Source organism: Nelumbo nucifera, chromosome 1 (assembly GCF_055504915.1).
Source record: "Nelumbo nucifera cultivar China Antique chromosome 1, China Antique-T2T, whole genome shotgun sequence".
In the NCBI taxonomy this organism is placed as follows: Eukaryota; Viridiplantae; Streptophyta; class Magnoliopsida; order Proteales; family Nelumbonaceae; genus Nelumbo; species Nelumbo nucifera.
The window spans coordinates 9,677,964-9,703,604 of record NC_142649.1 but is presented as its reverse complement, the minus strand read 5'-3'; the positions used below and the strand labels follow the sequence as shown (position 1 = coordinate 9,703,604).

Below are 25,641 nucleotides of genomic sequence, written 5' to 3'. Positions count from 1 at the left end.
ATTTGTATATAAGTTATAACTGGTTGAGAGAAATGCCTTCTCCTATATGTTCATGGCAACTCCTGAACTTATGAGCATTGCATTCATTATTTCCTTTAAAATTCTATTTTCCCTATAAGTACATTTGGGAAATGAAATCGTCTCTCCATTTGAGTGGCAAGTTAGTGGTTTAATCGCTTATAGTTGAATACTAATTTTTTTTAAATAGAAAGAAATACAAATAATTACATAAATAAAAAACTGTAAAAATTTGAACATATCATTAATATTATATATTAATAATATTAAATAAAAATAAGTGTGATAAACCAGAACTACTTTTTGTTAATAATGGAAATGAAATATAAAATTTAAAACTGGCTAAGAAAAGAAATATTTTTTTGTCTAGGTGGCAGGTCAATGATTCAACCTTTTGGGTCAAATGGGTTACATGATGTCATAATTATATATGCATCATATAACAAGAATACAAATTTTGAAACCACCCAACAAACGAAATTGCTTTTTATCCAAGTTAAATGGTCAACCGATAACGCCATAACTTGAAATTTTGAAAGTAGATAGAAATACAAAAATTACAAAAAATACAAAAGTTCATAGACAAATTTGGACACATCTTTAATATTGTATATTCATCATATTAAATAAAAGTAAATTTGAAAAAAAGAACTATTTTATTAATGATGGAAATGGATTATAGAATTTAAAATTGACTTGAAAACAAACCTGTTTTTTCTGTTTTTCATCTAAGTGGTGGGTCAGGGGTTCAGCCATCTAGATTATATGGGTCAAACCCATGATGTCTTAATTAAAAAATAAAAATGTAAATAAATATAGTAATACAAAATGTTATTAGAAAAACATATAAAATTGGTAAACAAAAATAAAAGTGATAAAGAATATGTTTTATTAATGATAATGAAATTAATATAAAAAGTTATAAAAAAGAAAATTAATGTTAAGAAATAAGCATGATACTTAACTAAGCGAGTTAAATGATTCAACTAGCTAGATTACCATGTTATAGAAGAAGTCAATGATATTTTGCAAGCAAGCATTTTTGTGGTAAAATGGGCTGAGAATCCTTGTTGGATGATGAGTTAGTAAGTTTGACGGATTGATGTTATCACAAGATTAAAAAAAAAAAACATTGATAAAAGACCATTGTTCTAAAAACTAATTAAACTGCATTTCCGTCTAGGTTAACCAAATCAACATGTGAGGTCATAAATTAAATAAAAAAAATACAAAAATGAAAAATTGAACAGTATTTAATATTATATATTCATTATTTTAAAAATTATGTTTGAAAATAAGAATTATTGTTATCAATGAAGAAAATGGATAAAAGTAAAATTAATCTCTTAACCATGGCTCATTAACTTAGGCGAAAAAAGTCAGTAGTTCAATCAATTGAGTGATTTGGCTGTTGACCAAATCAAAGTTTTCTTTTTTTTTTTTTTTCAACAAGGCGATTTGGATTGACATAAAAACTTATTTGGGTGATAGGTGAATCAATTTGTCTGGTTTAGCCGCAAGTTGAGAATATTGATATAAACCAACAACAACAACAATTTGTTGTTAGTGTAACATGAGTATAATACTCTGAAAGCATCATAACTTTTTCCCTCTACATATATACTAATGCTACACCAGTTAACCTTAAATTGGCCATCCCTATCTAGGAACTATAACATTTTCTTTTGGAAAGAAAAAGGAAGTGAAGAAATATGGTCAATCCAAATCAAACCTGAATCCAACCCATGGCATTGGGTTGGGTTAGGGTTAGAGTTGGGCCTTCAATGATTCAGTTTAGGGTAGGGCCAACCTCAAAGCAACCTATCATTGCCCAACTTGCACACCTACGTGTGTATACAGGTAGGTCGTAGGGATGATCATGGTCCAAGCCTTCCAGGCCTAATATATAAAGTATAGGGTATTCCAATCTGGACTCTCTAGCTGAACCTGAATTTGACCAAGTTGGGGCTCAAAATCTAGGCCCGCTGGTCAGGCCGGGCTTGGGCTTGATCATTTTTTATTTATAAAGAAGCAAAACCCAGCCCAAACCCGGCCAAGCCCATGAACAGGTTCAAGATCAAGCATAGTTTGCAAGCAATATGCAAAGATACTTTGCTCGATGGAGACACAAACGTAGGCTCATTGGCTGGGCATATACATGGTTAATGAATTTGGTGCCTCACAACATTAGATATTGGGAAGAATTGCTCAAATAAGTTTTGAAGGAAGTGGTTTTTCATAAAAAGGGGAAATGATAATGACTGACTTTGCACAATGTACATCATCAAATCCTAAAACGAAATGGACTTCATTGGAAAATCCCGTAAATTGTTCTTGATGAGTAGTACAAGAAAAGGACTTTGTTGATGAGAATTTGAATCTGAAAGCTTTTTTTTTTTTTTTCACTGTGGGAATGTGTTAATAGAACAAAGAAGTTGGTGAGGAAGCCAATATCACCACCAACTGGGAGACAATAGAGGGAAGGCTTGCGAACAGTCAAGCAAGACAATATGTGGAAGGAAGAATTTAGGAAGGGGAAGAAATTACTTTAATAGTAGTTATCGAGGGGACCGGATCTAGTATGCACAACATAGTAAGCAGATTCAAGCAAGTCGGTAGGGACGTATTGGCTAGTATCAGTCCTTTTTTTTTTACTTTTTTTTTTTATCAAAACCAGTTCAGGGGGGCCGGTTTAAGGCTCCACCCCGTGAACCAATCAGAACCCTGATACACCCTCTCTAGGGGCGTATCGGGGTACTCCCGATATGATACATATCAGCCGATATGGGTCGATACATATCGATACTTTAAACCTTAGATTCAAGGATAGGCTGGAGGTATTTTAAGGGACAGATGTCAAAAAAATTTCTAAGTACTCATTGAACATGCTTACAATGCTGTACCTGCCTGATCTTAGACTAGTTCTCAAGAGCCTCCGCCACTGGAGTTTTCATGCAACGAGATGGAGGTCTTGGTTATAATATACTAGCTGGTGGTGGTGGACGGAAAAATACAAATGCCCACATAACTCAAGCCACCTATAGAGCAGGAAAGGAATAACGTTGATTGGTTAGAATTCCGCTAGATGACAATGCACACGTTCACTTTTGCTATGACACTGTCGTGATGGAAGGCTAAAAAGGAAAATCATGGCCTTGCATTTATTGCAATGGATCCATCAAGTCACTTCATTGAATTCAAGGTAGGGCCATGGCAACATATCAAAGGTTTTGATTTAGTTGTTTGTCTTTCGTTTGTTTTTTTTTTGTTTGTTTTTTTTGTTTGTTTTTTTTTATTGAGAGAATAGTTGTTTGTTGTACCATCATGGATTGCTACATTATAAGGAGATTTAGGGGGTGTTCTATAGTATGGATGAGAAATTGGTGGGTGTAAACTGATCCACATCACACCCTATGGCAAGGATCAATCCACACCACACCATAGTCTGCAACTGTTTTGAACTGTAGATAGATTGTATGGACCGAACCAGTCCGCACCCACAGTGGCATTTTGTAGACGTGATGTGGATGGGTCCACACCACACTTTTTGATTATATGTATCTTATATACATTTTATGGAAGATCTACACAATCGGTCATAATGTCTATTTTTTGCATTTTATATGGTAAATAAATTGAAAAAAAAGGCATTAATATGTAGATAACAATTGCATTTTTTAAATAACTAAAAATATCATTTTAAATATTAAAAAAATAAAAATTAACATTTTAAATATTATTTTATTAAAATTAATATTTAAATAATAAAAAATGAGTTAAGAAGGAGAACCGTCGGACTTATGCTAGAATTAATATTAAAAATTATTATTTTATTGATAAAATATTCAAAATTATTAAAAAATTAAATAAAATAAGAATAATTTGACAAATGTAACACAGGTGCAATACATTGAAACCTTTCCACAAATTGTTCATACCATAGTGTGGATTATCCACGAGAAAATACTGTAGACAATAAATTGGGGTGGCTCATTCTTGTCCATGCTATTTTGTGGATAGGGACCGTCCACACATAACAGAACACCATATCTTACAATGGACAAGACCTAAATGGTCTCGTCCACGATATTTACACACTAACGAATACCACCTTATTTGCCAAACTCATGAAGGTAGAATTGTGACTAAGGCCAACGACAACAATATAGATGTTGATCCCTTGCTTGAGCATGTTGAGGGCTTCCATCCATGTGATAATAGCATTGCAACTCAATCAAGCTAGAATGGAGACATTGGTTGCCCATTTTGCATAAATCAAAAATTTAGGAGGCATTCTACAATGTGAATTGCTTTTCTTGTTGTTGGTTCCAAAAACAAATCAAAACAATTTCATTTTGAAAATAGATTGTTTATTAAAAGAAAAACACAAAAAAAAAAAACGTTACTAGTGTGTGTTTTTTGTTTTCAAAATTGAAATCAAAAGCGTGTTTTTTTTTTTCTGATTATTCAACACCATGTCCCACAAATCATATAATTTCTATACTAAAAAAATTATTTTTGTTTTAAAACCAATATTTTGTTAGTTCCAAAAGCATGCATTATTTTATGAAACAAAACCAACTTATTAAAACAAAAAACAATGTTTAAGAACATGTTTTTTTAGTTTTTTTTTTTCTGACGTGGTAATTCCAAAAACATATGAAAACAAAAAACATTCATGTCATAGAATGCCCCCTTAAAATATTTCTTTCAGGTGGAATGAGTGGGAGAGAGGGTTTGGCAGAGACAAAGATAGATAAAGGATGTTACAACTCCAGTGTGGATCAGGGCATCTAGTTTGGACTAGAAGACACGAGTACATGATGGTTCCTTCTTTAGATCACAATAGACCATTGTATGTCATGACTTGATTGAATGGGTTTGAGGCCAGACAGGTGCAAACTTTTCTAGGTGGTTTGGTCAACACCATCTCTGTGCATACTTTGAAGGCAATGGGAGTCGATAGAAGCCAGATCATTAGCATGCCCAAATCTAGATTTTAATGCAAATGTAACCATGACTATGGGATTTGCATGAGTCTTGGTTTAGTGCCCTCAACATTCCACCAATGTGTGAATGGTATCCACAAGAACAAGGATAAATTATTGTTACCTAGGCACTTGAAAAAGGTCCACATGCATGACACCATCTACTACGCTCAAACAAGGTTCAGAGTATCAGTACGTACGTATTGTTTCGGGAGCTCCCCGATACGCCCCTACAGGGGGTGTATTGGGGTTCTGACCGGTTCAGGGGGTGGAGGAGTCTTAAACAGCCGATACGCACGTATTGTTTCGGGGGATGGAGTATCGGTACGTACGTATTGTTTCGGGAGCTGCTGAACCAGTTTTGAAAGAAAAATTAAAAAAAAGGGTTCAAAAGGCTATTGATATTGCCCGATACGCATATTTTGAACCTTGCACTCAAGGTTCAAAATTTTGTCACATATTAGCCTGTATTGTTGGCTTTAGTGATTTGACTTGTTTCAGAGGGTAGACAAGCATAAACTGACCCCACTGAATAGGTTTTGAAAAATAAGTTAAGAAAAAGGGGGTGTGAAGCAGTGTCAAATACAAAATACAAATTTGTAGAGTACAAAATCTTGAATTTTGTATAGGCTCAGTTTGAGAAGAGTGCAAATACAAATATGTATAGTACAAATACAGTGTTTAGAAATACCATATACAAGGTTTTGCACTGAACAAACTTGTATTTGCACTCTTCCCAAACTGAGCCTTATTAAATTCAAGAGAGAATACGGTATAACTTTCTCAAAACCAAAATGGAGTTAAGTTGGCTTAATTCACTTCCACAGTGCAAGTGAATGGAGTATTTACTTCCAATAACAATCATTACTTTATAGGTGTACAATACTCCCACAACAGCATAATGGTGCCTTTAATCATAGTAGAGATTGTCCTAAATACCTCTTCCACCTTCCAAGCTTCTCTCTTCCCTGAGAAATTAAAAAAAAAAGAATAATTAAGTATTTCTATAGCATAAAACCCAACAGTCGATCACAATTTTTATTTCTCACTAATGATCTCTATAAGTTCTAAGACTGATTACGGAACACATAATTGCTATTTAGGAAGAGTAATGCAAACAGATATTTAGCTCCCGTTCCAAGAATAGCTAACCGTCTTAGGCTTGCTCAATGAAACACAACTGTTATTTAGGACTTTCTAAACCTATTAAACCATGGAACCCAGTCCTCTGTTGTTGAGAATAAATTTTAATAACTCATGTTACATGGGTCAGCTGTCTAATTAAGTAATTATCCGGAATTTTTCTGTACAAGGAATATTCTCCCATTCCAGCAAATAATAAAATGGGAATAGTGTATCTACTAGCTAATAAAAAAAGCCCATTGTTAGAATGATATGTTAGAAGGCTTGAGTGTGTTCGGCTTATAAGAATTCCTATTAGCCCATTCTTATGTTAAACTTATCTTGTAACTGGGCCTTTGTTAATGGGCCTAATCTTGTTTATGTCTTAAGTCTTCTGGGTGTCCCATCACTAATTAGGGGTATCCCAGTAAATTCTTGTACTTTGTACTTCACTTATATATAAATAAAGGCATGGTTGACTGCAAGTACAGTTCGACATTTCCAGCATCTTTTCCTCTTCTTCTCTTTTCTACTACTTCGACTACAGTGGTTCAGCTTTCATGGTATCAAAGCATTGAGCACCTTCCTGGTTACTGCCGACGCCATCTCCTCCTTCTTGCAGTATTTCATTTTTTTATCTGGGTTGCTGCTGTGAAACCCTAGGGTTGCAGGAGAACAACACAAGGTTCGACCTAGGGTTTCCCTTGGTTGTAGGGCGCAAGGGAGGTAAGACCCTGAAGCTGGAGTCCTACTAGTTTCTAGTAGTTAGCAGCTATTCGGCTGCTAAGTAGAGGTCTGTATAGGACAGACCTAGTTGAGGACTGATTTTAGCAGTTCTAGTGTTGTCTGTAAGGAGGGGAACTCCCTTTACAGTTGCAGTACTCGAAGTTCAAGTGGAATCTGCATAGCACAGGTCGGTTACCAGCCCAGAACACCTTTGCTGCTGTAACAGAACTGCATCAGAACTGTGACAGTCTCGGCAAGTCTGAAACTGTGTTGCGAGCTGTCAGGACCTGCTGAGGTTACTTCGGCTAATCAGAACCTGCATCAAAACTGGTTCAGAAAGACCTTTACAGAACTGTGGAGACTTCAGTTACAGATCATTTCCAAGTCGGATACTAGCCCTACTCCATCTCTGTGCATTGGTTCAGTTACAAACTTTTCCTTGTTGTTGTACCCGAACTGATTTAGTCCAAGTGAAGCCTATCTGGTGTGCTATCAGCACTGTGAACTCTGTGACTACTTCGGCCAGCCCTAACCAGAACCACCCAACAGTGCTGTGAACAACTCCTTGACCGAAGTCAGGATGTCATCACTATCCGGTGAAGTTTCCTCTAAAGATAACAGACCTGTTATAAGGTCCTCAAACCTAGAGAACCCTAATCTGCATAGCTTGCATATTACAAGTGTGCTATTGGATGAGTATAACTTTAGAGAGTGGTCTGTCAGCAAGACTGTTCATTACCTCTCGTGAACTCACAGGCTATTTGGATGGAGATAAAAAGGAACCAGAAATCAGCATCCCTGAATACACTGTGTGGTGCAAGGAAAATGCCACAGTTATGTCTTGGTTGCTGGCCTCCATGACTCCTCGGGTGGCCAGAACTGTTCATCATTTTCCTACAACCACTAAAATCTGGGAGAAAGTATCTAAGACATATGGCCAAAAGAAGAATAATGCTAGAATCTATAGGCTGAACCAAGACATTGCAGCCCTAAGGCAAGGAGACATGTCTGTGGCAACATACTTTGCAACACTGGAAGGTCTCTGGGAAGAGCTTGACCATCACATGATTTTGGATTGGGAAAATTCCAGGGATAAGGAGAGGCATGACAAGCAGATTGAGGAGGGCAGAGCCTTCAAGTTCCTAGCAGGCTTAGACCCTATATATGAAGGTGTAAGGTCACAGATTCTAGGGAGAGATGAATTACCTGAGCTTCATCATGTTTACTACCTGGTGAGGAATGAAGAAGTAAGAAGAAAGGAGATGTAGGTTGACTCCCATACACAAGCAACAGAACTATCTGGAGAACATTCAGCCTTAGTCTCCACTAAGGGAAGCAGATTTTCAGACAAGAAGTCCCTCAAGTGTACCCATTATGGTGGTGAGAAACACACAAAGGAGAAATGTTGGGTCTTGTACCCTCATCTGAAGCCAGCTGCTCTAAGAAAGGAAAAAAGGCAACATAAGGGCCACACAGCAAGTGGGAATCTTGCCACCAACAATAGTAGTGACATCTCACAGAGTACTCAGCCAGTGTCCTCTTCCACGACAAAGCAGGTTGCTGATTCCTCTGGACCAAGTACCTTGGGCTTTACAGCTAGTGAGGTAGAGGTTCTCAGCCGGGCATTTGCCCGTCTGAAGAACAATCCTTTAGCTTCCACCTCTCTTGCCAAATCAGGTACAACCTCTGCATTTAGTGCAACTAGTTCCATTAATTATAGCTCTTGGGTGATTGACTCAAGAGCCACTGACCATATGACACATATGTCCTCATTATTCTCCTCATATCATTTATTGTCTGGACAAGATAAGATGAGAGTAGCTGATGGGTCCCTCTTCACCATCTCGGGAAAGGGAGTGGTTGACCTAAGCAAGGATATCTCTCTTAAATCAGTCTTACATGTTCCTAGTCTTACATCAAATTTGTTGTCTGTTTCAAAGCTTACAAGAAATTTGAGCTGCAGTATAACTTTTTTTCCCTTTCATTGTGTTTTCCAGGACAGATTGACGAGGAGAACGATTGGGAGTGGTCATGAGTATGAGGGCCTCTACTATTTTGATGCAGATGTCAGTTCAGCACTGCAAGCTTCTGCTACTACTAGTCCAGAAAGTGTGGAGTCAAGAGCTAGGCTGCACTTGTGGCATGCTAGGCTAGGTCATTTGTCTTTTTCTTCTTTAGCAATGTTGTTTCCCGATTTATGTAAGGGCATTCCGAGTCAAAGTTTAGTTTGTGATGTGTGTCAAATGTCAAAACAATGCAGATCAATGTATCCAATTTCTAGTAATGAAATTCAGGCCCCTTTTGATTTGGTTCATTCTGATGTTTGGGGTCTTTCACCCATTGTCTCCATTGATGGCTTCCGTTATTTTATCAGTTTTATTGACCATTATTCTCGGTGCACTTGGATTTATCTGTTAAAAGGACGTGAAGAAGTTTCACGGATAACTATGATGTTTTGCAAGATGGTTGAAACACAATTTGATAAGAAGATTAAACAATTCCGTTCAGACAATGCAGCTGAATATTTTGAAAGATCCCTGAACTCATTCATGGAAGACGAAGGCATGTTACATCAATCATCATGTGCTTACACCCCTCAGCAAAATGGGGTTGCTGAGCGCAAGAACAGGCACCTAATGGAGACAGCTCGAGCTCTACTTTTCCAGCACAATGTGCCCAAGCAATATTGGTCTCAAGCTATTCTCATTGCATCATACCTGATAAATCGGATGCCATCTAAGGTACTGGGTATGAAGACCCCTTTCTCTGTGTTGTGTCCCACTCTTCCAGAATTTCCTCTTCCCCCACGGGTTTTTGGATGTACATGCTTCATACATGTGAAGGATCCAAAGAAAACCAAGCTGGATCCTAAGGCTACAAAGGGAATTTTTTTGAGTTACTCTCCTACGCAAAAGGGGTATAAGTGTTATGATCCTGTCTCCAAGAAAAAATGTCACTAGAGGTGTAGTCTTTTTTGAGTCTCAACCCTATTTCCAATCTTCTCAGAATCCTCTTCAGGGGGAGACTAGTGGGATGGAAGAGGATTTTCATTCTCCCTCTTTTTTTGTTCCCCTTTCATCACCTTCCACTACTCCTAGTTGTACCATTCCGAGTCGACCTAGTGAGACTCCCACTGTGCCAGTTACATCTCCAACTTCAGCTGATGCTCCTGATGATCCCAGCAGGCAAGAGAAAGAGATACTTACATACAGTAGAAGGAAGAAGGGCCCTCAACCTCATGATTGCAACCAATTGGTCTCAGATCAATCTGTCTCTGCAATCCAAGGTAATTCTAACTCTCTCAATTCAGATTTGGATCTTCCCATTGCTCTCCGTAAGCCTGTACGTTTTTGCACCACTCGACATTCCATAGCTGATTATGTCTCTTACTCACATTTATCACCTGCCTATCATTCCTTTGTGTCTACTCTTTCCTCTGTATGTGTCCCTTCCAGATATTCAGAGGCGGTATCTGATCCAAGATGGAAAGAAGCCATGAATGAAGAGATGAAAGCCCTAATGAAAGCAAGAACGTGGGAATTGGTGGATCTACCAGAAGGGAAAGGCACTGTTGGGTGCAAGTGGGTATTCACAGTAAAGCACAGGGAAGATGGGTCAATTGAAAGATACAAGGCCAGACTTGTGGCAAAGGGATTTACACAAAATGAAGGAATTGACTACAAGGAAACCTTTGCCCCGGTAGCAAAGCTCAACACAATCAGGGTTCTACTGTCATTAGATGCAAAATTCTCTTGGGAACTTCATCAGCTGGATGTGAAGAATGCTTTCCTTAATGGTGATCTACATGAAGAGGTATTCATGGAACCCCCACCTGGATATAATGTTGGAAAGAAGGTGTGTAAACTAAGGAAAGCTTTGTATGGCTTGAAGCAATCTCTCCGGGCATGGTTTGAGAGACTTTGTACGGCCATGAAGAAAGTGGGGTACACTCAGAGCAGTGCGGATCATACATTGTTTACAAGGAGACAGGATGAAAAACTTACAGCTCTCATTGTTTATGTGGATGATATGGTGATTACTGGAAATGATGTGAAAGAGATGAAGAGGCTGAAGGAGTTTTTAGCTTCAGAATTTGAGATCAAGGACCTGGGAAATCTGAGATATTTTCTTGGGATTGAAGTTGCTAGATCAAGAGAAGGAATCTACATATGTCAACGAAAATATGTGCTAGATCTCCTAGAAGAAACAGGCATGATGGGGTGCAGGCCAGCAGACACACCAATAGAACCGAACCATGGATTACAAGAATCAATAGGTGAGGAATACTGTGATAAGGAAATGTACCAAAAATTGGTAGGAAAACTGATATACCTATCCCTCACTCGGCCAGACATTGCCTATGCAGTGCATGTTGTCAGCCAATTCATGCACTCACCAAAGACTCCTCATATGAGAGTAGTGGAAAGAATTCTAAGATACTTGAAAACTTGCCCAGGGAAAGGAATTCTATTCAGGAAGAACAACAGACTTGGAATTGAAGCCTACACTGATGCTGATTGGGCTGGATCTGTTGGAGACAGAAAGTCAACATCAGGTTACTGTACATTCTTGGGAGGAAACCTAGTCACATGGCGTAGTAAGAAGCAGAATGTTGTGGCTAGATCAAGTGCAGAAGCAAAACACCGAGCTATGGCACACAGGATTGCTGAACTCTTATGGCTCAGAACTCTCCTTAATGAGCTTGGTATCAAGACTGAAGGTCCTCTCAAGTTGTATTGTGATAATAAAGCTGCTATCAACATTGCCAATAATCCAGTACAACATGACAGGACAAAACATATTGAAATTGATCGACACTTTGTAAGAGAGAGAATTGTTTCAGGGGAACTCTGTGTGCCTTATACTCTATCAGAAATGCAGATTGCAGATGTATTAACAAAATGGCTGGTAACTACAAAGTTCAAGGACATACTTGGCAAGCTAAACATGATTGATATCCACGTTTAGCTTGAGGGGGAGTGTTAGAATGATATGTTAGAAGGCTTGAGTGTATTCGGCTTATAAGAATTCCTATTAGCCCATTCTTATGTTATTCTTGTAACCAACTCAGGTATAGGTTCCACGTTCTTGCCTGAGTGTATTAGAATGATATGGGCTAATCATGCAGTAGATGGTGGGGTTGATGTCAATGATAACCAACAGGCAGATCTAACACCTTCCACATCAACATCTATTTCCGAGAAGGAGATGGTGAGTGTACCGCGTGATGAGTATGAGAGGTTCCTCCAACTTCATAGCATACTACAGCCACCCTTGCCCACTCAGGTATAGCTTTTTTGGCATCCAAACCCTCTCCCTGGATTATTGGCTCTGGAGCCTCTGATCACATGACCGGGACTCCAGGTGTGTTCTCTTCCCTCTCTGAAACTTCCACATCTCAAACTGTTACCCTTGGCAACGGTTCCTATTCTCCCATCTGTGGTGTTGGTAATGTTGACACGGCTTCTCTTTCTTTATCATCTGTTCTATATGTCCCTAAGTTTCCATTCAATCTTATATTTGTTAGTAAATTAACCAAGACTCTTAATTGCTCTATTACATTTTTCCCTTCCTTTTGTGTTTTTTAGGATCTCAAGACAGGGAAGAAGATTGGTGGGGGGCATGAGGCTAGTGGATTGTATTACTTAGACGGTGGTGGATCGTCAGTTACACTTCAGACTTCACTCACTCCTCTACAGTGGCATTGTCGACTGGGACATCCATCTCTCAAGGAACTCAAGATACTGGTTCCGTCTTTGAGTCATTTGTTGTCTTTACAGTGTGAGTCGTGTTAGTATGGGAAACATCGTCGGGTTCCCTTCAGTCCTAGAGTTGATAGTCGTATGTTGAGTCCTTTTGCTTTGGTTCATTTAGATGTTTGGGGTCCGATTAAAATAGAGTCTTATAATGGTTACAAGTATTTTGTCACTTTTATTGATGATTGTTCAAGGATGACATGGATTTATTTAATGAAAAAAATGAGTGAATTATTTTCCATTTTTCAAAAATTTCATGCTGAAATACGCACACAATTTGGTGTTCCAATCAAAGTTCTTCGTTCAGATAGCGGTCGTGAATACTTTCTTACTTCCTTTCAACAGTATTTAGAATAGCATGGCATCATTCATCAAACTTCATGTACATCCACTCAACAAAATGGGGTGGCTGAACGAAAGAACCGTCATCTCCTTGAAACTGCTCGGTCTATTCTTCATCATATGAGTGTTCCTAAACGATTTTGGAGTGATGTACTTACTACGTGTTTCCTTATTAATCGGGTGATCTCCTTCATTCTTCATGGTCGGTCTCACCTTGTCTCCCTTTCCATTAACACCCCGCATCTTTGGCTGTGTGTGCTTTGTTCACAATCTGAGTCCTAGGATAGACAAGCTAGATGCACGCTCTATTAAGTGTGTCTTTCTTGGCTACTCTCCGACTCAAAAAGGGTACACGTAGTACAATCCCATTACTCGGAAGTGCTATGTTTGTCCTGATGTCACATTTTTTGAGTCTGTCCCCTTCTTCTTGGGACTTGAAGCATCGGTGTCTCCACCTTTGCTTCCTCTTCCTCTTCCAGTCAGTGATCCCGTTCCGGTTGTTCCAGTTGGGGTTGACCCTTCACCTCCTCCAGTGCAGATCCCTATTGAACGACCACCGATTCGGCACGAGTGTACTCATCGATAGACACTGGCTCCTCCTCCAGCTTCTACCTTGCCTGCGGATCTTGTTGTTGCTCCTGTCCCAGAACCTTCAGGACTTGATCTTCCCATTGCTTTACGCAAAGGTAAATGTAGTTGTACTCTCCATCCCATTTCCAATTTTGTTTCAGTCTCTCGCCTTTCCGCTTCACATCGCTAGTTTGTTTCACTACTGTCATCTATTTCTATACCTAAGAATGTCCAAGAGGCTCTTAGCTCACCTGGGTGGCGGTAGGCAATGGAGGAGGAACTCTCTGCCCTTCAGCATACTCAAACATGGGAGCTCACTACTCTTCCTCCTGGCAAGCATGTTGTGGGTTGTAAATGGGTGTATACTGTTAAATACTTTCCGGATAGTAGTGTGGAGCGTTTGAAGGCCAGACTTGTTGCTAAAGGTTATTCACAGTTGTATGTGGTGGACTATATGGAGACCTTCTCTCCAGTGGCTAAGATTGGCTCTGTCCGTGTCTTAATTTTCCTAGCAGTTATGTATGATTGACCCTTGTTTCAACTTGACATTAAAAATGCCTTCCTTCATGGTGACCTTATGGAGGAGGTATATATAGAGCAACCACTTGGGTTTGTTGCTCAGGGGGAGGATGGTAAGGCATGCAAATTGAAAAAGGCAATTTATGGGTTGAAACAATCGCCTCATGCTTGGTTTGGGAAGTTTAGTGAAGTGGTGAAGAATTTTGGAATGAAACAATGCTAGGTTGACCACTAGGTGTTCAACTATGATTCAGAAGCCGGAAAGATTTTATTAGTGGTCTATGTGGATGATATTGTCATAACTGGTAGTGACAAATTGGGGATCAATAAACTAAAGGTCTTTCTACAAAACCATTTTCAAACAAAAGACCTTGAGACATTGAAGTATTTCTTGGGTATAAAAGTTGCTAGATCAAAACAAGGTGTAAACCTGTGCCAAAGAAAATATGTTCTTGATCTGCTGGATGAAACAGGACTGTTAGGTGCAAAACCGACTGAAACTCCCATGGAACCAAATGCTAAGTTGAGTAGTGATACAGGGGAAATATTTGATGATCTTGGAAGGTATAGACGGTTAGTGGGGAAGCTGAACTATTTGACTATCACGAGATCAAACATCTCCTTTGCAGTCAGTGTGGTGAGCCAATTTATGCAAAACCCTCGGACACCTCATTGGGATGCAGATCTTAGAATTGTAAGGTACCTAAAGGGAGCTCCAGGCCGTGGGCTATTGTACAAACCAGGAGGAAGAGTTGAGGTAATTGGGTATACAAATGCAGATTGGGCAGGCTCTGTGTCTGATAGAAGATCTACTACAGGTTATTGAACATTTTTGGAGGAAATCTTGTGACATGGAAGAGTAAGAAGCAGACGGTTGTGGCAAGGAGCAGTGTTGAAGCCGAATATAGAGCCATGGCACACATTACATGTGAACTAGTATGGTTGAGGAATCTCCTACAAGAAATCGGGTTCTCCATGGATAGACCTATGAAATTGTACTGTGCCAATCAAGCTACACTCCACATCTCGTCTAACCCTGTTTTTCATGAGAGAACAAAGCACATAGAGATTGATTGCCACTTTGTGAGAGAGAAGGTCCTTACTGGAGAGAGAAGCACAGAACATGTGGGCTCAGGTGATCAATGGACAGATTTATATGACATATATTCTCCAGCTTGAGGGGGAGTGTAAGAGCTAGCCGAATAAGGGTAGATTAGTCATTTTATTTCTGTTAAGTTATGTGCTCATGTGACAGTTTTAATAGAGACTTCCTGTCCCATACTTAAGTGGGGGGCAATTTAGTCTTTGTACAACTAATTAGAGGCTAATTCATATTAGGGTCGACTGATAGGGTTTATGCTATCATATTCGACTGCTCTTCTTCTTCTTTCTTCTTCTTTCTCCCTTACTCTCTACTGGTTTGAACTACTTAAACACAACTGTCAAAACACTAGTAATGACTATCATACTTCTAATTTGTACCTCAATGAAATATATGGGGTGCAAGAAATTCTAAACTTGAAGTTTGTGGATGGAAATGATTTCATTTTATGGATGATTAGAAAGATGAAGGGGAAGTTTGATAAGTATTGGGATGAATGTAATTTGTTAGTGGTAGTGACTTTTGTCTTGGATCCGACTTGCAAACTAAGGCTAGTTGAGATGCATTTAAAGAATATTGAGCAGGTTCAAGGGGCTTTATAATGAGTATGTGACAGATTATAATACTTCTGATAGTGAGCAATTCTCCATAAAGGAGTTGGTAGTTCTAGATCTTGTGCAAGTTCTACTGCCAACCCTCAGTCTTGTGAGTTCTAAATCAGTAGTATAAGCAATCCTCCTATCGGGTTTGTTCAGATTTAGGGCAGAGCTCACAAGTAACCTTTTTGGGCAGCAAGCAGAACTCCCAAATCCTCTCCCAACCAAGCAAAATCAATTTTAGATGATCAGCAACTTAGTACTCCATACACACTACTGATCCTAGAGTGTATGGGCTGAAAGATACAAGAAAATGAAGAGAACTTGGCTCTAAAACCAAGTTGTCAATCAAAACTGCAATAAATATGTGAATTCAATTAAAGAAATCAGGAGAAATTGATCAAGCATATTTGGAAGGAAGAAGAAGAAAAGGGTTTTGGAAGAAATAATCATGGCTGTCACCCAACCCCCTATTGTATGATACCCTTAATAGGGCTGATTGTCCCGACATCTCAACAATTTTAAATATTCAGATGGGTCAAAATGGATGGATTAAGATTAGGTTGTGTGCTTGCTTTGGACATGGTTCTCTTCTATCATTGGTTGCAGGTGGACACACCTCCCCTGGACGTGGTAAGCCTTTTTGACCCAAGCTTTTTCAGGCAACCAAAGAGGCATGGAAGAATAATGTGGAGGGCCGCAAGAGCAGCTATCCTATGGTCAGTCTAGGAAGAAAGAAACAATAAAATCTTCAAAGGAGTGGAGAAATCCGAGGAAATTGTAGAAAAAATAACCATTATGACTATTCAGTGGTTGAAAACTTTGGATTTATTTAAAGACTTCTCAGCTGAAGACATTTACAGGAATTGGGGAGTGGTGGCAACTACAACCTCCATAAAACCTATTGTGCAAGAGTTGTGGTCCCCACCAACACAAGAAAGAATGAAAATGGTAGAATTGTGGCTATGTTTTCAGGGCCAATAGGAGTGGGGGACTTATTGAGAGCAGAGGTTATGGCCTTGCTTCAAGGTGTAAGATATGCCAAACAATTGGGGTTACACCAAGTTGAGATAGAGGGAGACTCTAAATTGTTAATTGATTGGTTGCAATTAGGTAAGTTGGGAGCCTGGATTTATAGACAGCCCATAAGGGAAATCCTCAAGATAACAAGGGAGATTGGTGCTTGCTTCAAATGGACAACAAGATCAACTAATGGATTAGCTGATACATTGGCTAAACAAGGAACTGTAAGGGAGGGTATGTACTGGGTAGTTTTGTAATAAATATTACTGGGGACTCAATACCTGTTTAGGGGTTGACAGTTGTACTTAATATTGTATTAATGAAGTTACCGTTTCCAATACAAAATTACAGACATCCCTTCCTCAGTTTAAACTATATCATCAAGAGCACGGCTGGACTGATTGTCAGTCTTTAACCCATATCCAACCCAACACATCCATTTGCCAACCCTACTTCCAGATGGTTCTCTATTAATAAACATAGTTGTGGTGATTTGTGGGGATTGGGAGAGAGAGAGAGAGAGAGAGAGAGAGAGGAAGAGAGAGGTACGGTTGAGAGGAAAAAGTCAGTACTGGCTGCCGCCAGTTTTCTATTTATATTAACTTCATAAAAGAATCAGCAATTACAAGTATGCCCCTGGCGGCATATCCTAGAATCAGAATAATAAGGAAAAATAAAGAAGAAAAAAACAAGTAACTGTAATTGTCCAACAGCCTACTAACAACAGCTATAAAATAACAATTAAGTAAGCCTTACAACACTCCCCCTCAAGTTGGGCCGAAGATGTCTATCATGCCTAGCTTGTCACATAACTCATTGTGTTGCGAGCACGAAAGCCCCTTTGTAAGGATATCAGCAAATTGTTCTTGGGAGTTGACATAAGGGATGCAAATTTCCCCTTTTTCCAGTTTCTCCCTTATGAAGTGTTTTATCCACCTCAATATGCTTGGTCCTCTCATGTAGGACTGGATTGCTAGTGATGTTTATTGCAGCCTTGTTGTCACAGTAAAGGGACATAGGACTATGAACAACAACTCCAAGCTCCCCTAGAAGGTTCTTCAGCCAAAGGACTTCAGCCACCCCATGTGCCATAGCTCTCTATATTCAGCTTCAGCACTTGACCTTGCTACCACACTTTGCTTCTTGCTCTTCCAGGTCACCAGATTTCCTCCCACAAATGTGCAATACCCACTAGTGGACTTTCTATCATCCACAACTCCTGCCCAATCAGCATTTGTAAAGACTTCCACATTTAGGTGATTGTGTTTACTGAATAGTAGGCCTGTTCCTGGATATTTCTTCAAGTATCTAAGGACTCTCTCTGCTGCCTCCATGTGTGGCTTCTTAGGAGAGTGCATAAACTGGCTCAGGACCCCAACGGAATAGGCAATGTCTGGACGGGTCATGGACAGATAAATCAACTTTCCCACTAACTTTTAGAATTGCTTTACATCTTTCAGAGGTTCACCAACACAGTCACCTAGCTTGTGGTCCACATCCATAGAAGTATCTGCCGGCCTTGCACCTAATTTACCTGTATCCCGTAATAGATCAAGGGTGTATTTCCTTTGAGAGACAAAGATACCCTTTTCTAAGCGGGCAACTTCAATCCCAAGGAAATACTTCAGGAGTCCTAGATCTTTCACTTCAAATTTAGATGCAAGGAATTGTTTCAAGTTCTGTATTTCTGAGCTCCAACTTCCTGTAATGATGATATCGTCTACATACACTATCAAAACAACAACCTGTTCCTGACATCTCTTCACAAAGAGTGTATGATCAGACTGACATTATTTGAATCCCGTCTATTGAACTGCCATGTGAAACTTACTGAACCAGGCTCTGGGAGACTGTTTTAAGCCATAGAGAGACTTTCTTAGCTTGTACACCTTATTTTCATTCCCATTGGCACAAAATCCAAGAGGTTGAACCATGTATACCTCTTCTTCTAAGTCAACATTCAGGAAAGCATTCTTTATGTCCAGTTGATGCAATTCCTAGTCAAGATTAGTAGCTAAGGACAGGAGAACCCTAATTGAGTTCATCTTAGCCACCGGGGCAAAGTCTCATCATAGTCAACTCCATATACTTGTGTGTACCCTTTGGCCACTAGTCTTGCTTTGTACCTTTCAACCGTTCCATCTGCCTTGTGCTTAACTGTGAACACCCATTTGCACCCCATGGGGTCTTTCCCCTTTGGAGGATCCACCAATTCCCAAGTCTGATTTTTGTGGAGGGCATTAATCTCCTCCTTCATGGCATCTACCCATTCAGGGCATTTTAAGGCTTCTGCAACATTTTTGGCAACATGGATGCAATCAACTGCCGATAGGAAGGCTCGGTACGAGGGGGAAATGTGGTCATAGAAGATAAAGTGGGTAATGGGGTGTTTGGTAGTGCAGGACCTGGCTCCCTTTTGTTGGGCAATAGGAATGTCAAGGTCATCCACAGTAGGAGTAGGGTTAGGGGGTGGACTTACCTCCTAGGAGTCTGATGATGTCAGTTGCTCAGTGTTTGGCTGCTCCACATCTCTATCACACCGCTGATCTCTCCGACGTGTACGTTGGAAGACACGGAAGGGAGTAAGGTCCGGAATAGAAGGAAGAGATACCTGAACCTGCTTCTCCTCTTCCACACTATGACTCTCCCCCTGAGGAGGAGGGAAGAATGGCTCGGACTCAACGAAGGACACATCCATAGACACAAAAAATTTACGACTAACTGGGTCAAAGCACCGATACTCTTTTTGAGAGGAGGGGTACCCCCAGAAAGGCACAAGGAATGGACCGAGGGTCTAACTTACCTCGGGATGGAGATGAATCATGGACAAAGGCCTGACAACCAAAGATTCTCATGGGGATGGAAAATAAAGGAGACTGAGGGTACAATAACTGATGAGGGGCCATGTAGTTCAGTACTCTGGAGGGCATGCGGTTGATGACATACACAACTGCAAGTATACCATCCACCCAAAACCTTTTTGGGACATTCATGTGTAACATCATCCCGCGGGCTACCTCAAGAAGGTGTCTGTTTTTCCTTTCTGCAACATCATTTTGTTGTGGTGTTCTGGCGCATGAGCTCCTATGAATAGATCCGTGGGAGGTGAAGAACTCATTGAGCTCCCCATGGAAGTATTCCTTCGCATTATCAGATTGGAAGATCTGTATTTCAACATGGAACTTCGTAAACACCATCCTCTGGAAGTCTTTCAGTATCTTTGGAACTTCGTCTCTGCTACGCATAGGAATTACCCATGTATAGCGAGAGTAATCATCGATCAATGTAATAAAGTACTTATATCCGCCCTTAGAGATTACATTGGTAGGCCCCCATACATCAGAATACACAACATGAAAAGGAACATTTGATCTTTTATTACTTGAGTGAAAAGTTGTTCTACATTGTTTGCTCAACTGACACGTTTGACACATGAACTCTGGCACTGAACATGACTTAAATAAAACTGGAAACAAAGATTTTATTATTTCGAAAGAAACATGACCTAAACGACTATGCCATAAGAAAATTTGACTCTTATTTGACTGACTATGGCGACTCTGAGGATGACACCGAGAGACCAACTTTGTTGTTGAGAATGTAGAGACCATCCACTAGGCTTCCTCTACCAATCGTCCTCCCAGAAGTTAGATCCTGAAAAACACATGAGTCAGCAAAAAATGTCACACTACAATTCAAGGAGCTTGTAATGCTACTAATTGAAAGCAAGTTTATGGGAAGCTGAGGGACATGCAATACACAATTCAGGTTAAGGCCATGGGGAAGGGATATTGATCCTTGGCCTACAAAGGAAGAAAAAGAGCCATCTGCAAGTCTCACTCTATCCCTTCCTGACAAAAGGCTATAAGACTGGAATAAGTTAGGCTTACCGGTCATGTGGTTGGAGGCCCTTGAGTCAATGATCCAAGGGGAATCTGTGGAGTGACATGGAACGCAGAAGCCATATTACCTGAAGTAGATGCAAATGAAGTAGAGGGAGTACCAGTGACTGAGTTGTCCATTTTCCGCAAGACCCTACCATAAGATTCCAGGTGCTCTTTGAAGGAATTCATTATATCCTCCTTGGGGTCAGACTTATTAGGATGGTCTCGGGTACTACCAGCAACTTGAGTATCTTGGGTTGCCACATGTGTTGTGCTCATTTTCTTCAAATGACCTTTACCCTGTTCTTGATTCTTTGCTGCCCACTTGGGTTTCCCGTGGATGTCCCAACAAGTGTCACGTGTATGTCGTGAACACCTACAGTGGGTACAAAACAACTTATCTTTATCATCCGCCTTCTTAGGGTCACTTTTCTTTCCCGTGGAGCTATTATTCATTGCAGCCAAGGCAACTTGTTGCTCCCCCTCAGCTGTAACCATGACATTCCACCTGCTTTCTTCAGATTGGACAAGGGAGTATACCTCGTGAACCGTAGGCAACTCTTTTCTTCCTATGATCTGCACCCTCAACGGTTCATATGTAGGGTTCAGTCCCAACAAGAAAGCAAACACCCGTTGTTGAGAGACCAGCTTCCTGTAGGCCTTAGCATCACCATCGTGCTTCCACTCTAATAGCCTGATAATGGTCCAATTCCTTCCATATGGAGGTAAGGGCTGAATAGTATGAAGACAAGCTACGGTTTCCCTGTTTACATGTTGAGGATTCAGCTTGCAACTGGTAAACCTTGGCGTAATGCCTTTGCTCAGAATAGGTAGTTTTGGCCTTATTCCCAGATCTCACTGGCGGTGTCTGCCCACATAAAATTCTTTTTCACATCAGGTTCCATGGCTGCGAGGAGCCAAGACATCACCATACTGTTTTCTTGGTCCCACCTATCATGTTTAGCCGTCTCACCCTTGGGTTCTTTCACCCTTCCATTGATGTAACCAGCTTTACCCCTTGCCGTGACATAGAGTTTTACACTCTTAGCCCACTCCAGGTAGTTCAGACCGTTTAAAGGGGTAATTGGCATGGGAAAAACCATGTTTTCACCTCCCATACCCGCTGTGCTGCGGGTTGGTGTAGCCCTCGATTAATTCATGACTTGCCATCGAATACTATTGAAAACCAGTCTAAATACCACCCAACAACACAGCCGCCACAATCAGAATGTGAGCAACTCAGGGTTTACTCCTAGAATGTGAGCAAAAGAACACTAAATACTGCTGAGAACAAGGGGTTCAGTCAACACAACGTCCAAACAGAACAATAAACCAGTTTGGTAATCAGTTCAGCACCACCACAATTGGTCTGACTGTAGTTCACACACTCTAACCATCCAACGTCTAAACAAATAACTATATAATCAAGGCATGAGCCCTACGCACCATCGGCCAAAGAAGGCTGAGACAAACTGAAACAAAAAACACACTTGTTCAGCATTTGTATGAAGGTGCTAATCTGAACTTGACTTCACAGCATCGAACAGAGGAGTCTGCACCAGCATCACCCTTCTCCAACTAGGGTTTTCTTGCTATTACGGCCAAGAAAAAGAAATCACAAAAGCTGCCGCCAGAAATTGCTAGGTTTCCCAAAAAAAAAACTGCCACCAGAAACCTGCTAAGGTTTCTGCAGAAACAGCCACGTCCAAACACTTTTTTAAGAATAGGGCAGGAGGGATAGTAGGTCTTTTTCAACCCAGAAAACCTGCTTTGATACCATGTGGTGATTCGTGGGGATTAGGAGAGAGAGAGAGAGAGAGAGAGAGAGGAAGAGAGAGGTATGGTTAAGAGGAAAAAGTCAGTACTGGCTGCCGCCAGTTTTCTATTTATATTAATTTCATAAAAGAATCAGCAATTACAAGTATGCCCCTGGCGGCATATCCTAGAATCAGAATAATAAGGAAAAAGAAAGAAGAACAATAACTGTAACTGTCTAACAGCCTACTAACAACAGCTATAAAATAAAAATTAAGTAAGCCTTACAACAATAGTTACATGAAAACTTGACCATAAATTTGTGAAGAGTCGTAATGCCATCACAGTCCCAGTCCTAGTTGTATGTTGTACATTTTTTGTGTTTTCTTCTTCTTTAGTCCTATAAGGGCTTTTATGTAAATGTGTACATATATATATTTGGACTCTTTGGGGTGTGGGGTCGGTTACACACTCTTGTACAAACTAGGCTGGTGACAAAATTATTACTACAATAAACCATATGTATGAGAGTATGTGCATGCATCCGTACATGCATGCATGTGAGAGATTGGATGCAAGGCCAAAAAAATCTACCAGATGTCCAAATTTTGCATATACCTTGCGAGGTCCAATTACTAGCTCATTATCTGCCATGTAAATAGCCTTGAAGCCCAGAGGATGTAACACCTCTTCGTAGCTGCAAGGATGCCAAGTATTAATCACTGTTCAAATCATAAAAGAAAAAAAAAAACAGATGCATTTTTTAAAAGGTAAATTGGAGATTAATAGACAATGAATTTATAAAGAACTAGGGAAAAAAAGGTAAACTGGAGAGTAACTCAGCCACTGAAACTTTATATGGAGGTCCACCAACATGATCACTAATCTGCCAACAAAGAAGTAGATTTTCATCATGACTACTTGAAACCAATGGCATGGGTAAATTGTTAAGATGGAAATGAGAAACTCAAAAATATTTTATACACACTATTGAGAGTTTAATATATAGAAACTTCAACCTAAAATCACTTGAAGGACATGACATTCCATTTTCAGTAAGGCAGTATGTAAAATCACATCAAGGCAGTCTCACTTGTTTTAAAGGAAACTTAACAAATTGAATGAAAAGAAAAAGGGAAAAGGACTATGATGTTCACCGGAAATATAATAGTTATGAGTTCTCCATCTGGTTTTAAGATATCTCGAACCTGACTTGCCCAAGCTGATCTCATAGATGGCTCAATTGCACAAAAGAACCTGCACTTTTCTTAGTATAAAGGCTAACATTACAAATATAAAATGCCTTAAGCATGTAAACGACCACAAATTCAAGGTAGAAACTTACGTATAATCAATAATGAGATCAAATAACTCAGTTGGATGCCAAGTGAAGAAGTCCTCCTTCAAAAAGGCGAAGTAATTTGCATTTGGTAATGAGGAATACAACTGGCTTGGCATTTTTTGTACAAATTGTTAGAGAAAGGTCACTCAAAAAGTAGTTAGCACTATAGTACCAACAGAAAAAAGTAGTAGTTAGTACCACAGATTAAGTTCTAGAATAGTTGTGGAGAATTTACTATGTATACTTCAATGTTTCGGGTAATCAGGAAAACACAACTACTCTTTTACTGACCGAAACTGTAGGTAATACATGCCAATTCATTAGTTTGTCTACTTAATTCTATGTATTGCGAGTATGGGCCGGCTGGTATCCTTATTGTTTTTAGTTGCAGTTACATTCTATTTTAGGATTAGATATCAGATATTAATTGTATTATTGTTGCTTCTTTAATTTAAAAGTTGCTATTTGAGATTTATTTGTAAGAACTAAGGCTTCAGGTACTTGAAAGGTCTTTGTCTTTTTAGTTTAAAAGTGCATAGACCATTACTAGTGTACAATAATAAAAGGTAACATAGAAGTTGATAAACCATTACAAAGGTGTAAAACACTTGAAAATCTACATTTCTACAAAAAAAAAACACTAACAAAAATGCATATTTTAAATAGGCATGTGCCTGAGCACAAGGCACACCAAGCACACACCTTTTGAAAGGAGCTGCACTTGGGTTCAAGTGAGATGTATGCCTTAAAATGCACTTCATCTATGTGCCTAATTGCGCCTGAGGTGTACCTTTTTAAAACACTGTATCAAAGCAGGTTTCTATTGTTGTTAGTTCTTTCAATCTCTCTTACTTATTGTCCAATCCATTCTCTCCTCTACTTGGGAAATATCCAAGGACTGATACCCAGTAACCTCTTCTCTTTTTTCCATAATGTTTTTCCTTTTTTTGCGAGTTATCTGATGGAAATGTGATGTGGTTCGCTCTATAGTATTCAACTGTTCATGGAACCAAGGTTGAAAATCTTATGCAGATCATGAGACACATGTGTGCTTGCTTGCCAATTCAGTCTTTGATAAGAAGTATGATTTCTATCAAAGAAATTTTTGTAAGTTGGTGCGATGATTATCATTCTTCAAGCATGAATTACACATTGGCAGGTCCGTGAGTGCAAATTCTATGTTGAAATAGGGTATTTGGTACCCCTTGTGATTGTGAGTACCGAGTTCTAAAACATTATTGTGATCACTGTCTTGAAAGGACAAGTGAAAATGGACTCCAAGTCTGCTATTATGATGTCGCTGGATTTTCTACTCAACCAAATGACCTCCATTAATTTAATCGCGCCTGAGGTGTACCTTTTTAAAACACTGTATCAAAGCAGGTTTCTATTGTTGTTAGTTCTTTCAATCTCTCTTATTTATTGTCCAGTCCATTCTCTCCTCTACTTGGGAAATATCCAAGGACTGATACCCAGTAACCTCTTCTCTTTTTTCCATAATGTTTTTCCTTTTTTTTGCGAGTTATCTGATGGAAATGTGATGTGGTTCCCTATATAGTATTCAACTGTTCATGGAACCAAGGTTGAAAATCTAATGCAGATCATGAGACACATGTGTGCTTGCTTGCCAATTCAGTCTTTGATAAGAAGTATGATTTCTATCAAAGAAATTTTTGTAAGTTGGTGCGATGATTATCATTCTTCAAGCATGAATTACACATTGGCAGGTCCGTGAGTGCAAATTCTATGTTGAAATAGGGTATTTGGTACCCCTTGTGATTGTGTGGAGTACCGAGTTCTAAAACATTATTGTGATCACTGTCTTGAAAGGACAAGTGAAAATGGACTCCAAGTCTGCTATTATGATGTCGCTGGATTTTCTACTCAACCAAATGACC

General features: G+C 39.5%; 1 protein-coding gene across 3 annotated transcripts in view; it reads right to left on the bottom strand.

The window, feature by feature from the left end:
• Positions 1–5,801: 5,801 nt before the first annotated feature.
• Positions 5,802–25,641, bottom strand: part of HOL3 (S-adenosyl-L-methionine-dependent methyltransferases superfamily protein) — a 57,770-nt gene continuing 37,930 nt past the window's right edge. For 2 of the 3 annotated variants that reach the window (XM_010279499.3, XM_088896453.1), the window contains 5 exons: positions 23,747–23,847; positions 23,559–23,658; positions 23,241–23,287; positions 23,020–23,098; positions 5,802–5,974 (listed from right to left, as the gene is read on the bottom strand). In XM_010279499.3, coding sequence (XP_010277801.1) covers positions 5,921–5,974; positions 23,020–23,098; positions 23,241–23,287; positions 23,559–23,658; positions 23,747–23,847 — 381 coding nt within the window. In that variant the 3' untranslated portion in view covers positions 5,802–5,920. The remainder of the gene's footprint in view (positions 5,975–23,019; positions 23,099–23,240; positions 23,288–23,558; positions 23,659–23,746; positions 23,848–25,641) is intronic. The other variant, XM_010279500.3, reaches the window with a different exon arrangement.